Genomic DNA, 14,971 nt, shown 5'->3' on the forward strand with positions numbered 1-14,971 from the left:
AATGAAGATAGTACTCTTTCTATTTTGCAGAGGAATGTAAGGTTTCAAGAGAACAAACCAACAAATTGTTGATTACCTATACTTTTTGTTCAAAATGGGTAATTTTTACACAGTCATATCATACAATCAGGATTTTGAATTACTAATTTCAGTATTCATAAAACCCTTCTAAACCTTGATAAATCAGATTATTTAGAACATTGGTCTCATTTAATTAAATAGACTTTTAATAGATATAGCATGAAAATTCTATATCAATCTTTCTTTCTTTCTTTCTTTCTTTCTTTCTTTCTTTCTTTCTTTCTTTCTTTCTTTCTTTCTTTCTTTCTTTTTGTGATGCTGGAGATCGAACCAACTGAGCTATATCTCCAGCCTATATACCAAATTTTTGTTTTGTAAAGTGAAGCATTAATGTAAATATAATTGGTGCTTATGTTTATAATTAAAAATATTAAGCCAGAAAAACATAAGAGAGAGAGAGAAGTAATGGGAAGATGATCAAGTTTGAAAATAGGTTCCACCCATAAATAAAGTTCTATTAATCAAACTATAAGAAATAAAGGCATTAAAGATTATTTATCATGTATTCCATCACCAGCTCCATGTGCTACAGGTGTGCTTTCAAATATCAACATACTGTATACCCTCAAAGGAAATTTTGATTGTTGATGATAAAATTCCAGATAGCATAACAAACATACATGCTAATAAGCACATTGCTCCAAGGCACTTTTTTAAAATATTTTTTTTAGTTGTCAATGGATCTTTTGTTTATTCATTTATTTATTTATATGCAGTGCTGAGGATCAAACCCAGGGCCTCACACATGCCAGACTCTACCACTGAGCCACAACTCTAGCCCCTCTAAGGCACTCTTTACCCTAATAGGTAATCATGCAAACTGGAATGGCTTTGGTTACAGATTGTTACAAAAATGTTTTGTTAATGATTTGCAAAATTTAATGTGTAACATAAACACATAAATTTAATTGATGGATTTCTAGCCTCCAACTCCAGATTGGATAATCATTTTATTATTTAATTGCTCTTGGGTGGGACCTGGGAATCATTTTGGGGGGGATTTTTTGGGGATTAAATTTAGGGGCACTCAACCACTGAGCCATATCCCCAATCCTATTTTTTATTATATTTAGATACAGGGTCTCACTGAATTGCTTAGTGCTTTGTCATTGCTGCAACTGAACTTGTAATCATCCTGCCTCAGCCTCCTAAGCTGCTGGGATTACAGGCATGAGCTACCATGCCCAGCCTCAATTTATTAAACAACAAGTCTCACGATTTTGATGAATATCACTTAAAGTACAGATCTTAAGGGATATTAATTCATAGGTTAAGAGTTGATGGAGTATTAATTATGAGAGTATGGCCAAGAATCTTATGAGGGAAGAAGAGGGGAATAACAGGGGCAAGCATAGTGCATTTGGAACTCACTTAGAGAGAAATGTAATAGTGAGGGGTAATGTGAGATGAGGTGGTAGGGGCAGCATCCATACAAGAATGGCTTAAAAAACTCTAATGAGTTATAATAATCTTCTAGTCATTTCCTGAATCTTTTCACATCATGTCCATGAAAGGATAACATATGCACACCATACTTGCTAATGCAGTCAGTTCTATTGACAACCAGAGGTGACCACTTGGTGGCTCCTGTGGCCCTGACATGTTTTAATTTGCTCTCTGTACATATATTGGGAAATGCCACTACAGGGAAGGGAAAGTCATCGTGGATGGACCTTTAAATAAAAACAATGACATGCTCAAACTTGGTCATACTGGAGATGGATTAAAGAAGGGCAAGGCTGTTGGTAGAGAGACCTAGTAGGAAATAATGGGAACCTCAAACAATGTATTCTCAGTGAGGAGGAAGGTATAGGAGTGAACTTAGAATGGAAATCAACTTAGTGTTTGATGAGAAATGGATGAGACGGAAAGGGAATATAGTGAAGGATAATTACCAGGTTTTCCGTTTATGCATCTTAAACAATGGTATGGCATTATTTAAAGTAATGTAAAAAATGTAGGATGAATCCTTATAAATTGAAACAGATTATTTTGAAATAGCAATAGGACATTCAGGAAAAGATGTCCAGCAGGCAGTTGAAGATACTTCCTCTAAAGTTTAAAGAAGAAACCCAATTAGGAGATAGAGAATTGAGTCCTCACTTTTTTGGAAACTTTCACTAAGCCCATCCTATATAATATTATTAGGATTGGAAAAGGCTACACAAAAAAATCTAGAGAAGTACTTTGACATAATCTTACAGTAATCTTATAGATCAAAAGGCTTAAATATGAGTGTTATAATACCCACTGACCTCCAGGACAAATAGTTGAAAATGAATCCAAAGATTATCAAGCAAAGGCAGCCATAACATTATGTGTAATAGTGACTAAATACAAATAATCTTGAGAATATCAATTACATTTGCATTTGGGATGTTTTGGATAAGTGTCCTTCAAAGGTTCATTGTCATGAGGCATCCATGGGCTGTGTGTGTGAGCTATGTGCATTTGAGCTTATGACAGGACTGGTCGGGCATTGCTCATTGGGCTGTGGGACACAAATGTGCCTTTCCCCTCACTCTGCCTGTGATCCCACACAGCACCTGAGTTGGGTATGACCTGTCAAGATGTCAATCAATCTGCTGACTGCAAGACATCACAAAGCAAGACTCCACCCTTGAAACCTTATCCCTGCCTTTGTCTTTTTCTTTTTTTTTTTAAGTTAAAAATGCTTCCTTTATTACATAAGCCAATAACTGCTACTTCTAAGTTCAACTGTGCATCTCTAAATTTTTCAAAGTGTCATGCCTGTGATGTTAATGACAATCACTTCCAAGTGTCATTGGGTGGTGGCTCCCTATGAGTTTCATCCATGGTACCTGCACCCCACTTCACACAGTCAACAAACTGCTCTAGGAAATTTGGTTCTCCCAGGTTCCAGAGGAAACATATTCAGTGTTCTTCTACATCTTATTGAATCAGATGCAGCAAAGCTCTGAAGGAAACAGATACTGCAGGTGTCCTAGCTTATCAATATACTGTTTATCATTTTCATGAACAAAGCAGATTACAATGGAGCCCTAATTTGCATTATAATTAGCTGTTGGGAGACAATGCACCTTCTCCAGAAGATATTCCATGATTTCCAAGATGCAAGGTCACTCTCAAAACAATATCCCAACTAGTGGGCTGCAAGTTCACCTCAGGTACAAGGAAGGGCTGCTTCCTCTTTTTCAATGATGTGATTGAAACAGTGCTTTGCAAGATCAGTGTGAATTACACGTGGACAATTTGAGTCTCCATTACACATTAAGTAGAATTAAAAGACTGCCTTAGTCTTACTGTTAATTAGTGTATTAGTGTTATTACATGTTACAGCAAAAATTACATCCCATTATTCTGTTTAAGTCAAGGAAGAATAGAGAATTAAAAATAATTTGGGGCCAAAATGATAATCAGATTATCACCAATTCTCTAACCAAAAAACCCCAAAGTAACTGCTAAGGTTAACAAACATACAATAATTCTCTTCACATGGCTTTGTACTGTTTTGTGAACTGCATTATTAAAATTCCTGAGCTTACGAAAATCTTTAAAAGTCAACTCATCAAAACAGGCATTTGGCCAATAAAAATTTAATTTCATACCAATAAGCCTTTTAGATTCTAAATTTATTTAGGGCTGTGTTTGCACATGTTTATAGAATATTTTGTTTACTCTAAAAGATGACAAAATAGCTCCCCCTCAGTGAGACCCTGGCCTAAATATATTCACTTTCCTTATATAGCAAGAGGATAACATTGAACATGGAAGCTTTCAATTTGTGGCACTGAATGATCATCTACACAGGGCATCCTTCAAAAGCTACAATTAAGGATCCACCTAGCTTTTCAGCAATACAAGCCCGATTGAGGTCTTCTGGCCCATTTGCTTGACATTCATGTTTTATGCCTTGAAATTTCTTTTTGATTGCATCCTTGGAGCTCGCATAGATCATTTTACTTTTCAGAGGCGCTAATTCTGGTGCCCACAAAAAAAACATCAATTCTTCTTTTCTGGATTCCTTGGTTTCAAAGCTTGCATCATACAAAGCATAACGACAATCTTTTTCAGGAAGCATTCCCACAAAATGCTTGAAAGGATCGGTTATGGTAACACCAACATCTCCAACCAAGATCTCTTTGCCTTCTTCAACAATGATGCACTTTTTGTCTGCACTGAGACAAAAAATGACAGCCTTCTTTCTTTTCTTGATTTCTTCTGGCGTGGAGCACTTCCGAACTTTCATGTCATAAAAAATTCGACATACTTCATCAGCCACTTGCACTCCTGAGGCCATTTTCACCGCAGCTGTCGGAGGGATGCAAGGGAGGAAGCCAACCAGCACCGAGTCTACGGAGCGTCCTATTCGCAGCAGCGAGACCAAGAGACCGAGCGCAGAGCCGACGCGGCGGCGCGAGCCTACCCGCCTTTGTCTTTTTCTATTTCAAGAACCCCTGTTAACTAGATATATCAGGGGCTTTGCTTTTGTAAAATATTTTTGAGTGATTGTGTTTTATTATTTAATAATTTGAGATATTAAGATTTGGAGTGGCTATTTAGGGTGGCTTGGATTCCTCTGAGCAGAAGAACCCTCCAACGAGATGCTGACTGTCTTTCCCCTCAAAAGTCCATATGTTAATGGCTTGTTCCCCCAGCCTTGAGGCTATTGGGAAGTGTTGGGACCTTTAAAGGGGGGACAAGTTGGTGGAAGTTAGGTCATTGCGGGCATTTCCTTGAAGGGGATCCTATCTTCTTGAGGTGAACAGGCCTCTTCCACCACACATTTACTGCCATGATGTGTCATCCTATCACAGGCCCAAAGCAACTAGGGAGGGAATTCTCTGAAACCATGAGCCAAAATAAACCTTTCTTCCCTCTAAGTTGATTTCTTGCAGGTATTTTTTTTCTAAATAGCAGCAGGAACCTGACTAACACAGCATATTTATACTAAGAAAAATATTTGAAACAAATTGTGTTGTTTTATGTTTCAGTATCCAGAGTTGCTTTTAAAGAAATAAACACAATCCAATAATCAAGAATAAAGTAAGGCAATTAAAATATTTTCTAAGGTAATTTAAGAAACACACAAAAATCCAGAATATAATTCATAGAATATGTTTTAGAAATGCTCTTTCTCCATTTTTATGTTCTCAGTATCTTTCACTATTTCCTGAAGTCTAGACTCTCAGCTTCCTTACAGATTGTCTCATGAAGTCCTCATAGGTTCTTTAAATCCCTCTTAGAAATAAATTTCTGCCCTTTCTTACATAATTCCCATGTCCTAGATTCCCAAATTCTCTTTATTTCCTTCTCATTAGCTTGATTATGTGTAATAACAGACCAGGAGCAAAGTTTTCAAGAATAAAAATTTTCATATAGGTTAGAAAAGGAATGGGGAAAATTATTCAACAAAGTCAAATGTACTCTAGTGAGCAAGGAAGGGGAAAATAATGTCAACAAACACTAGTTCAAAACTTCACTAGTTCAAAACTCTGGATGCTGATTCAAAATGGGGAGAGGGGTGGCATGAGAAAAATGGAGGAATTTTAATGGGCAAAGGGGAAGGAGAGTGAAGTGGGTACATGGGGGCAGGAAAGATGGTGGAAAGAGATGGATATCATTACCCTAGATACATGTAAGACTGCACATAGAGTGTGATGCTACATTGTGTACAACCAGAGAATATATATATATATATATATATATATATATATATATATATATATATATATATAATTAAAATAAATAAAAATAAAAAATAAAAATAAAATACTAGAGAAACTGGGGATAGGAAAAAACTTCACTTGTGTCCCTCAAATAGCTAAGTGAAGAAATAAATCACACCAGGATGTCATTGTGGAATTTGTGGTATAAAAAATGTTATGGACAATGAAAGAAAAAATTCTGAAGGGAAATATCCTAGAAATTTAGTAGTAATTGATTTTGGATCAGTTTACAAGGTATTACAATGTGTTTCTAAATATTGCTGTAGGTTTGATATTTTTGAAAAGCAGGCAAAGTATATTTAATAATCAGTTCAAAATATTTCTATTGAAGTAAATTTATTATAAAATAATTTAGATGTTCTAACAACATTTTAAGTCACAGAGCTTCTGCTAACGGAAATATTTGCTGTTGTTAAGATGTTAAAAATCTATACTTATTTAAAAGAAATTAGTTTAAAAATAAGTAAGAAATGAGAATGTGTATTTTAATCTTAAGCAGTGTGGTTTTGAACCATTTTACTTAATTTCTGGAGATGTTATCTCACATATAGTATGGAAATAGAGATCATTTTCATTTGTAGTGTTGTGATAAATAATCTATATGTAATAATCTATAAGGTCTTACAGATTGATAATCAAACTGAAGATTCACAATAGGGACAGGTGCAGTGGCACACACCTGTAAACCCAGGGACTCTAGCCTCAGCAACTTAGCAAGGTCCTAAGTAAATCAATGAGACCTGTCTCTAAATAAAATATAAAAAATGGGCTGGGGATGTGGCTTAGTAGTTAAGTACCCCTGGGTTCAATCCCTAATACAAAAAAAAAGTTCACAATAGGCTGTATCAAGCACCAAGTATACTTACCTTGAAGAAATTTATGGACAAGGATCAATGAATGTACAGAAACAAGCCAAGAGATATCTCCTGATTTCCAGGCTCAGACTTGGATGTCCCAGGGATTCTGCCCACTAAATGTGTGTAGACACAAGGAACAATGTTGACTGGATACTTTAGCTCAAAGAAAGCATCAGCTTTGATGTTCTTTCAGTTTTTATATCAAGCCATATGTATGTAACCAATTAGTCACATCTAATCAGGTTTATGTGATTAGCTCCATCTCTTGAGGGCACCTCCATTTCATTAGTTTACCAATTATTCATTAAACAACCTTGACAATGAGTTACAAGTGCTTAATCTGGTAAATGGGATTCTAATTTATCTTGTATTGATATAAGTAAATTTCTTTTTATTCCTGAAATAGTTTACTGCTGAAAATTAAGAATCAAATCTTAAGGCATTCTTGAGCCTAGAGAGAAACAAAAAGAACCGTTAGACATTTTTCTACTTATAAAATGCTCAGAATAGTAAACAAATTTTTAAACAGATTTTGATTTTTTTTCTTTTCCTCATGTGGCATGTACCTGATTGCTTGTTTTCTAGGTAAGAGGGAGAAGACCACTCTCAGAAACACAGAGTCTTTCCCTAAATAATCACAGTAACATCTTCATTTATTGAGGATCAAATACTTGTAATTGTGTTACCTGTAATCTCTGAATCTTACAATACATCTGTAAGGTACCTGTTATCTCTATTTGAAAATTGTATAATTAAAATCCTAGAAGTTAAGTGACAGAGCGAGGATTAAACCAAAACATCTTGTCATTCCCTCAAAACCACTTTATAGGTCTGAATAACTACAGATAGCTATCTTAGATGACTAAAGATTTACTAATTAATCATTTGACATTTATCTCTTTAATGGTAATGTAACAAGTTTTCAAATTTCTGTCCAAATTATCCTAGATATTAAAGGACCTACACACCTGTAATGAAACACAAAATTTCAAGCACCTCTGTACAGAATATAATAAAATTTTCTTAGAGTTAGTCTTTAGGATTATTATAGGTTATTAGTATTTGAAGACCACTGGGTACCTTGAATGATCTCCAAACCCACCCTCCAGCACTGTGATTTTAAGACGAAATCATTGGTGCTTATTTTTTTTTTTTGCATTATAATTATATAAAGTTTTGTTTGTATCTTTAATTTAATGCAAAGCCACATGGACTTCAGAAATAATGGATATTTAATTTGATTGTTTAAGCATTTGAGTCATCTTGTCTCTGGTTCAAGGGTAAAATGAAAACTATTTTGAATTCTATTAATTTCCTGCTTCATAGGCTATTGGATGTTTCTAAAGAAAATCTTCAAAACAAAACAGAAAAATCTCAAAGTAAACTTAGGTTGATAGATACATTTAAGGTAGTTTATAACTCTAAGAATGATGACTATTATCAAAGTTTTAAAGATCCCCAGAAATGGCCTTTCTACAATCTCCCTTGGAAGCAAATTTCTATCATAAACACACTATTCATAAAATCCTTCCTTGTGCTTTCTACTCCAGGAAAGACACTCATTCCTGCATTCATTCATTCATTCATTCATTCATTCATTCATTCATTCATTCTGCAACCAACAAATATTTACTGAATGCCTACCATGGCAAAGGTCTTTGACAGCAATGTCAGAGAGGTACTGGAGAGGGAGAGAGATGTTCTTTACTGCTTGGATAGAAACAACCTTTAACTATTTAAGTAATCATTAGGAGCAATGTATGAAAACACCTGCAAATTTGCAGAAAACATAAGGTCATAGAAACACACTGCGGCAAAAAGAACAAAATTTAGACTTCAGGAATGCTACAAGTCAAATGATCTTTGTTCTTCAACAGGTAAATTCCCCAAAGAAAAGGAGAATAACTTATAGGCTCAAAGAAACTTAAAAGATACATTCATCTTCTAAAACAAATAGGCAAGTTTAAATCAAAGTATCTGAGGATACATGTATATTATGAATCTACTAAAGAAACAGGGAGGTTATTGTTTTAAAGTTATTCATTGGGTGAATGATAAGATTGGGAAGGCTCACCTGGAGGGATCTTGGGAGGTTGACAGTTTTCTCTCTTGACCTAGTGTTGGTTACAAGGGTATTCACCTAAGAATGATTCATTAAACTAAGCAGTTTTTGAGTAGTTTTGTATATATATGTTTTTTCAAGAAATATCTATTAATGTGCAACAACTAGAGATTTGCTGATGGGAATGCAACATGGCACATATATTTGGGAAGACTATTTGGCAGTTTCTTATAAAGTGAAGCTAATGCTTACTATACAGCTCAATAATTCCATTCTAGCTATTTGCCCAAGAGACAAGGCAACACCCTGTAAGATCCAGGTGTAAATATTTATACCAACTTTAATAATACTCTATCCAAACTGTAGGAAACCCAACTGTTCATCAACCATTGAATGGATAAACAAACAGTATTATCTGTATAAGGAATATATTACTCAGCAATAAGGATGGATGAATCATTGATGTGTAGAACATCATGTAGGCTTCTCAAAAGAATCACATTAAGTGAAAGAACAAGTCTTTCTGGAAAAGACAAATCTTTAGTCAGAGAATTTAGATTAGTCCTTGCCAGGGGATTGAGATATAGGTAGGGAACTTATCAGGAACGTGGAGACAGTCCAGTGTTTTGATTATGGTGGTAGTTACATGAGAGTATATGCTTTTCATAACTTACCAAATTATACACTGTAAAAAACCGATCTTTCTATAAACTTGACCAAGAAAATAAGCTTTTATTATCAAACAGGAATAAATTTAGGTTCCAGTTGTAAAAGAGAAAAATATTCATCTATATCCCAGACTTCCTCTCTTAAAAATGTATTGGGGTGGACATAAAGACACATTAGTCCCTGAAAATGTATGTACTAAAGAGACCACATTATTTTTATGATGTCTTTATTCAAAGAAATTATTTATAAGTGAAAACAATTATGATAATTACTAAGTTCTCTCTGTTGAGGGTTTTTCCCTGAAACCTGTTCAAATAAATCCTAAAAGAGATAACATCAGAGCCAAGAGTGATAACGATCATGTTCACTGTAGAACATCTTAACTTCCTTTGTCAATAAAGTTCCTTAGAATTTAATTTTGGCTGTCCTCAAAAGAAATTTTCATCTGGTCTTGGCAGTTTTCTAATCTTGACTTCTCCACAGTCAAGTAACCAAAACAGACATGGTCCATTAGCCCTACAGAGTGACACTGTGATGACAGCTAGCCTACTCCAACACTCACATGAAAGCCTGTTGTCAGAAACTTCCAAGGCCTGGATATCACTGCATAATTATTATTTCACCCAATAAACAAAAGCATTTCATTTTCTAAGGTGCTGTCTTCAAAAGAGCATTAAAAGCATTATAGAAGTATAATGCAATCCAATTTCTTCATTTTACAAATGAACAAATTGAGACCCAGAAGGGTCAAATTACTTAACCAGAGTTATTAAGCTACATACAAGTGGGACAAAAATGAGGCCCTACACAAGCCACTGAACAGAACACAGCCCCTTGAAATGAAATGGAAACTCCACTATGTATCAATATTGTGTGTCTTATCAGGAATGAATAACAGTTGATACAACTTCTATATTGTGTGCTCAACAACAAGTAGCTATTAACAGGAATTTAAGAAGAAATGTGTGACTATGTCAACACTTTTAAGGCATAAACAGAAACACAAAGGAATAAAGGAATGTTCTATATTCAGTAAGTCAGTAGTTACCCAGGGAGCTGAAAATAGCTTTTCTTTCTAGTTCTGCACATAGTTGGTTTCACCCCTCCCCAGTTTGCTCAAGTGAGAGTTTACATGCTAGATCACTGAGATATACACTGCTGACATCAAAACATGATCTGTATCATGTTAAACAGGCATTTTTAAATATGCATTTAAAATATTTTCTTTCATCTGTTGTAATTTGAAGGAACTCTATCCGTGGACCAACACTGCTTTGCCATTTTAAACCTGGTAGATTTACACAAAGTGGCAGATGAGAGGGCCCCCATTTTAATGAAAAACCTCAGCCAGAAATATTGCTGATGGTGTGGAAATAACAACTCCAAATCAATAGAAAATTGCCCTCTATATTCATCAGGAGGAACAAGGCACTCAGGAGGGCCTGCCACAGAGATGAGTTAAAGTTGATGAACGGTCTGAAATGGGAAAAAATGTAGAAGAGGAACAGAAGAGCTGTTGATTGTCCAAAGGTCAATTGACAGCTTTTTTCATCTTGTTGTATTTCACTCCTTCTAAAGATGCAGAGAAAATGTTCTTTTAATGTACCAGACAGATATAGAGGCAGAATGGAGTACGTGGGTAGCACATTTAAGGGCATATTATCCTCTTTCACACTCACTTCTATGCCAGGTGTCTACAGCTTCAGAATGGGCAGCCGAACATGAACCCTAGGATTTCAAAAAGTCTCTGAGAGCCCATAATGTGAACAGCAACCAGCAAACAAGTCAAGTGGTGAAACCATTCCCGTTTATGGCTCCTTGAAGTTCAGCAGGCAGCAGACTGCACTTAAGCATAGCAATCAACTATGACAGGAGAATCCCTATTACAGTAGGCAAAGAGACAGCTCCAAGGCAGCAGATCACTGCACCAGGGTGAAGGACAGAACAGGGGCAGAGAAATCCTGGGGAAAGCCTGGAATGGACTTGGTTGATTTTTAACTATTCTGGATAATTAAGAATGACAAAACCTAATTGTTCCCATTGCTTAGATGTACAATGCCTGGTGTATAAACGGCTCTAAAGACACCACCACCTGCCTCAGGTACCCTTTATTAAAAGGGCCCTGTAAACAGTGGGGAGGGCTTAATTTGAAAGTATCTATTTTTATTTCCTTCTCTGCATTTACATTTGGGAATATAAAGAGTTCCTGAAACTTCGAATGTAATACAGTTTGCTAACCAAAGAGGGTTTCTCAAGTGTGGCAGCCAGGTGGCGTATCTGCCAGAACAATTCTAATTTAAAGCTTCAAATGTGTCAATCATTAATTTCATCTGATTATTCATGCATCAGCATAATCCATTAACAAGTCTGAAATCTGGCTGTCCTGAGGCTGGACAAAATTTCTCTCATTTACAGTTATGTTATAATATGGTGTTGTACATATGATTGTGTATATTGTTTATATAAAATCAGAACTTGTAGAAATGCTTAGGTCTTCACAAGCCTTTTTTTTAAAATAACTATTATTACAAGTCAACAAATCCCACCCAATTTGGAGGTGATGTTCCTGAACGTGCTCCTCCCAATGAATCAATCTAGCTATTGTGCAAACAGTTCATTAACTCCAATGGAATAAAGAGACTTGGGCTAAACTATTCTTTCTTGATGCAGACCAGAAGGCAGTGACATAGCCTCAGTCTACACCACTAAGCTGGCAGGCGACACAAGCACAATTCCAACAAGCATTCAGGGTGGGAAGAGAATTATGGAATTACAGATGATTACAGATGTATTCCTCCAGAGAGTGATTAAGCAATCACAATCACATCTGGAAAGCATCTTTAATTTATATCACCAAATAACAACAGCGGCAAGAGAAGGCCCTAATGACACCACCACCTGCCTCAGGTACCCCTTATTAAAAGGGTTCTGTCAACAGTGGGGAGGGCTTAATTTGAAAGTATCTATTTTTTTCCTTCTCTGCAATTACATTAAGGAATATAAATGGTCAGAAGAAGTTTGTTAGATTTGTCTGCAACACTCTCCATGCAGGGAATTTCTGATTTATGAGTTTAGAACTGATTATGTGGTTTCTGATTGCATATTCTTTTTCTTTTCATTGTTCAAAGTTTGGACCATTGCTGTTCATCATACCCTAATCAGAGGTCAAGAGGGAGGAAGGCATCATGGATGGAAGTTTGATGGTGATATAAAGGGAACCACTCACTCAAACAGATAATCACAAATGTTCAGGTTTGCTGTGTGTCTTCAAGCCATCAGGCCTAGCACACAGCTGAAATTTCATAAACCAGAACCTAGACTTGCTTTCTTCAATCATTCATCCTGGCATCTGAAGAACACCATCTCCCACATGCCCCTTACTGTTCAGTATCTAACTTTTTATACAGTTCCTTCTCCATTGCCTCATATTATCTCTGAAGCTAAAATTGGAAGCTATTAAGTGCTATATTAAAGGCTCCCCTATTTATTATTCTATCAAATATACCAAGAAACCCTTCGTACAACCAAACTCAGGCATCTGTATCTTACTGTTCTGTGGAAAAAAAAATAGAAAGTACATACCGTGGTTGACTTAAGAGCACTGGGCAATAGAAAAGTTCTTATTTCAAATGATCCTTCAGACATAAACCCAATATTCTTACTTCATGTATTACAAAATTCATAAACTGTTTAACTTTTCAGACTTAAGTGATATAGTGGAAGTAGTAGCATTCTTAAGAATTATCCTAATTTTCATCATCTTGAACCAATGTCTATTGTATCCATCAATGTCTTCTATGAAGAACCCTATCTGATACATTCTATTATGAACTTATTTCCATAGATAGTGTTCCTCTATTTAGGAAACAGTAGCCTTTGACCATGATATAACAATTACATACCTCCTGTGTTTTCCTTTGCAACATGTTAGCCACTCATTCTCAGAAAACCTGTTGGGCTATGTGACTATGCCTACTTGACATTCTCCTTTTGTGACCTTTATTTTCTGTTTTTATTTCTCCAGCCTTCCTGTAAATCTACCTTTTATTGTAAGCCATGCCACATTCTTTGAGATAGGAGATTATGAACAATCTTAAAAGGAAACTTCAGCTCATGAACAAATTATGTCTGCATCCCAAATAATAACCCCATACCAAATGAACTGATCAACCCAGAGTAAAAGTGATAAAATTATAAATATAAAATTTTTAATTCAATGTAATAGTTTGGATTATATAAATTATATGAACATTTAAATGCTAAACATGTCTGAGGGCATATTCTGTAATACTGAAAATTTTATAAACACTTAAATTAACAGGATTATTTAAATAAGCATTAGTAGAAATATCTTAAAAACCAAAATTTAAACTATGAAAGGCTATCAGATGTGGTTCATTAGATCTCCCCAAATTATAGTGCAATTATCTTATCTCTTATTTTTGCTTATCCCCCTCCATCTTTCACTGATCTATATTAGTTGTCTAGCTGTAATTGGACTTGAACTTTTCAGTTTCAATGAAGGTTTACATAAGAAAACTGATTATACTGGGGAAAAAATCCTTACAAAAGCAGTATGTAGAATCAACCACTATTTATCATACATATAATTATCTTTTCTTTCAGCTTAGGATACAATCTTGCTCTTCTATAATTCAAATCTGTATGGGATTGTCATTTGATGTACAGCAGATGACCCGGCATCATATGAAAATAATTCACTGTGCCATGTGTCTCACATCATGGAAATAAATAGCTTGAATATATAGACATCTCAATTAGACACTGAAAAAAAGCAAGCTCTGCCTCCTCCTTTCCTGTATCATTAAAATTGCAAGTATCTAAAAAATGATACTTCTTTTAAAGTTGGTTTGGGGGAAATCTATTATTTCCAGTTGGGACACTGATGAGCATTCCCATCAAATGGAAGAAAAACTGAGGATATAAAGTAGTGTCAGTAACAGCCTGAGAGGGATGGAGTGTAGATTTGTTACAGTATCGATTGGTGCATTTCTACAGCACCTGTGCACTATCATGTTCTTATATAGCTTAACAGGGCGTTCACTTATGATCCTGAACACAAAGAAGTCATCCACTCTTCCTGCTTTGTTCCTTAAGAAGCCCTTAAACCAGAGTCACAGCAATCATCATATTAGACACAGTGAGGTAAATAACCTGAAGGCTGAAATTTGATCTCTCTGCAACATGTGAAAAACTTAAACTACCATTATATAACTTCATAACGAGAAATCTATAGCATTAAACACTGATCTATAATCATACAAATCCCAGTGACAAGTTAAAGGCAAGATCCCTAAAAGTTCACTGGCAAAGCCTTGTAAAGCAACTGCCCAAACATGATACTGTTTGGGATAAGTTCATGTTGGAGAAGTGAAACAAATTATTTCCCTGGTTTTATAAATGGTGAAAAATAGAAATGAAAGTATATATTCCCTCACAGGGGGCCCTGTATCTGGTCTAAGGAATGTAAATATACAAGTTTTATTTTTTTCCCATGTAACTGAATAGATTTTAACATAATGGGTTGAACTGTCACCTGGCCCCATATTAACTATAATTGCAGCTGAAAG

At 35.4% G+C, this 14,971-nt stretch overlaps 1 protein-coding gene across 1 annotated transcript; it reads right to left on the minus strand.

The window, feature by feature from the left end:
• Window positions 1-3,356: 3,356 nt before the first annotated feature.
• Window positions 3,357-4,478, minus strand: LOC143387427 (destrin). The gene has a single exon (XM_076841853.1). The coding sequence runs from the start codon at window positions 4,361-4,363 to the stop codon at window positions 3,866-3,868; it is 498 nt and encodes a 165-aa protein (XP_076697968.1). The 5' UTR covers window positions 4,364-4,478; the 3' UTR covers window positions 3,357-3,865.
• Between the last annotated feature and the right edge of the window lie 10,493 nt (window positions 4,479-14,971).

The sequence above is a fragment of the Callospermophilus lateralis genome, assembly GCF_048772815.1.
Source record: "Callospermophilus lateralis isolate mCalLat2 chromosome 11 unlocalized genomic scaffold, mCalLat2.hap1 SUPER_11_unloc_2, whole genome shotgun sequence".
In the NCBI taxonomy this organism is placed as follows: domain Eukaryota; kingdom Metazoa; phylum Chordata; class Mammalia; order Rodentia; family Sciuridae; genus Callospermophilus; species Callospermophilus lateralis.

Excerpts from the sequence above, each read along its gene's own strand:
- LOC143387427 (XM_076841853.1), bottom strand. The coding sequence starts at position 4,363 with ATGGCCTCAGGAGTGCAAGTGGCTGATGAAGTATGTCGAATTTTTTAT.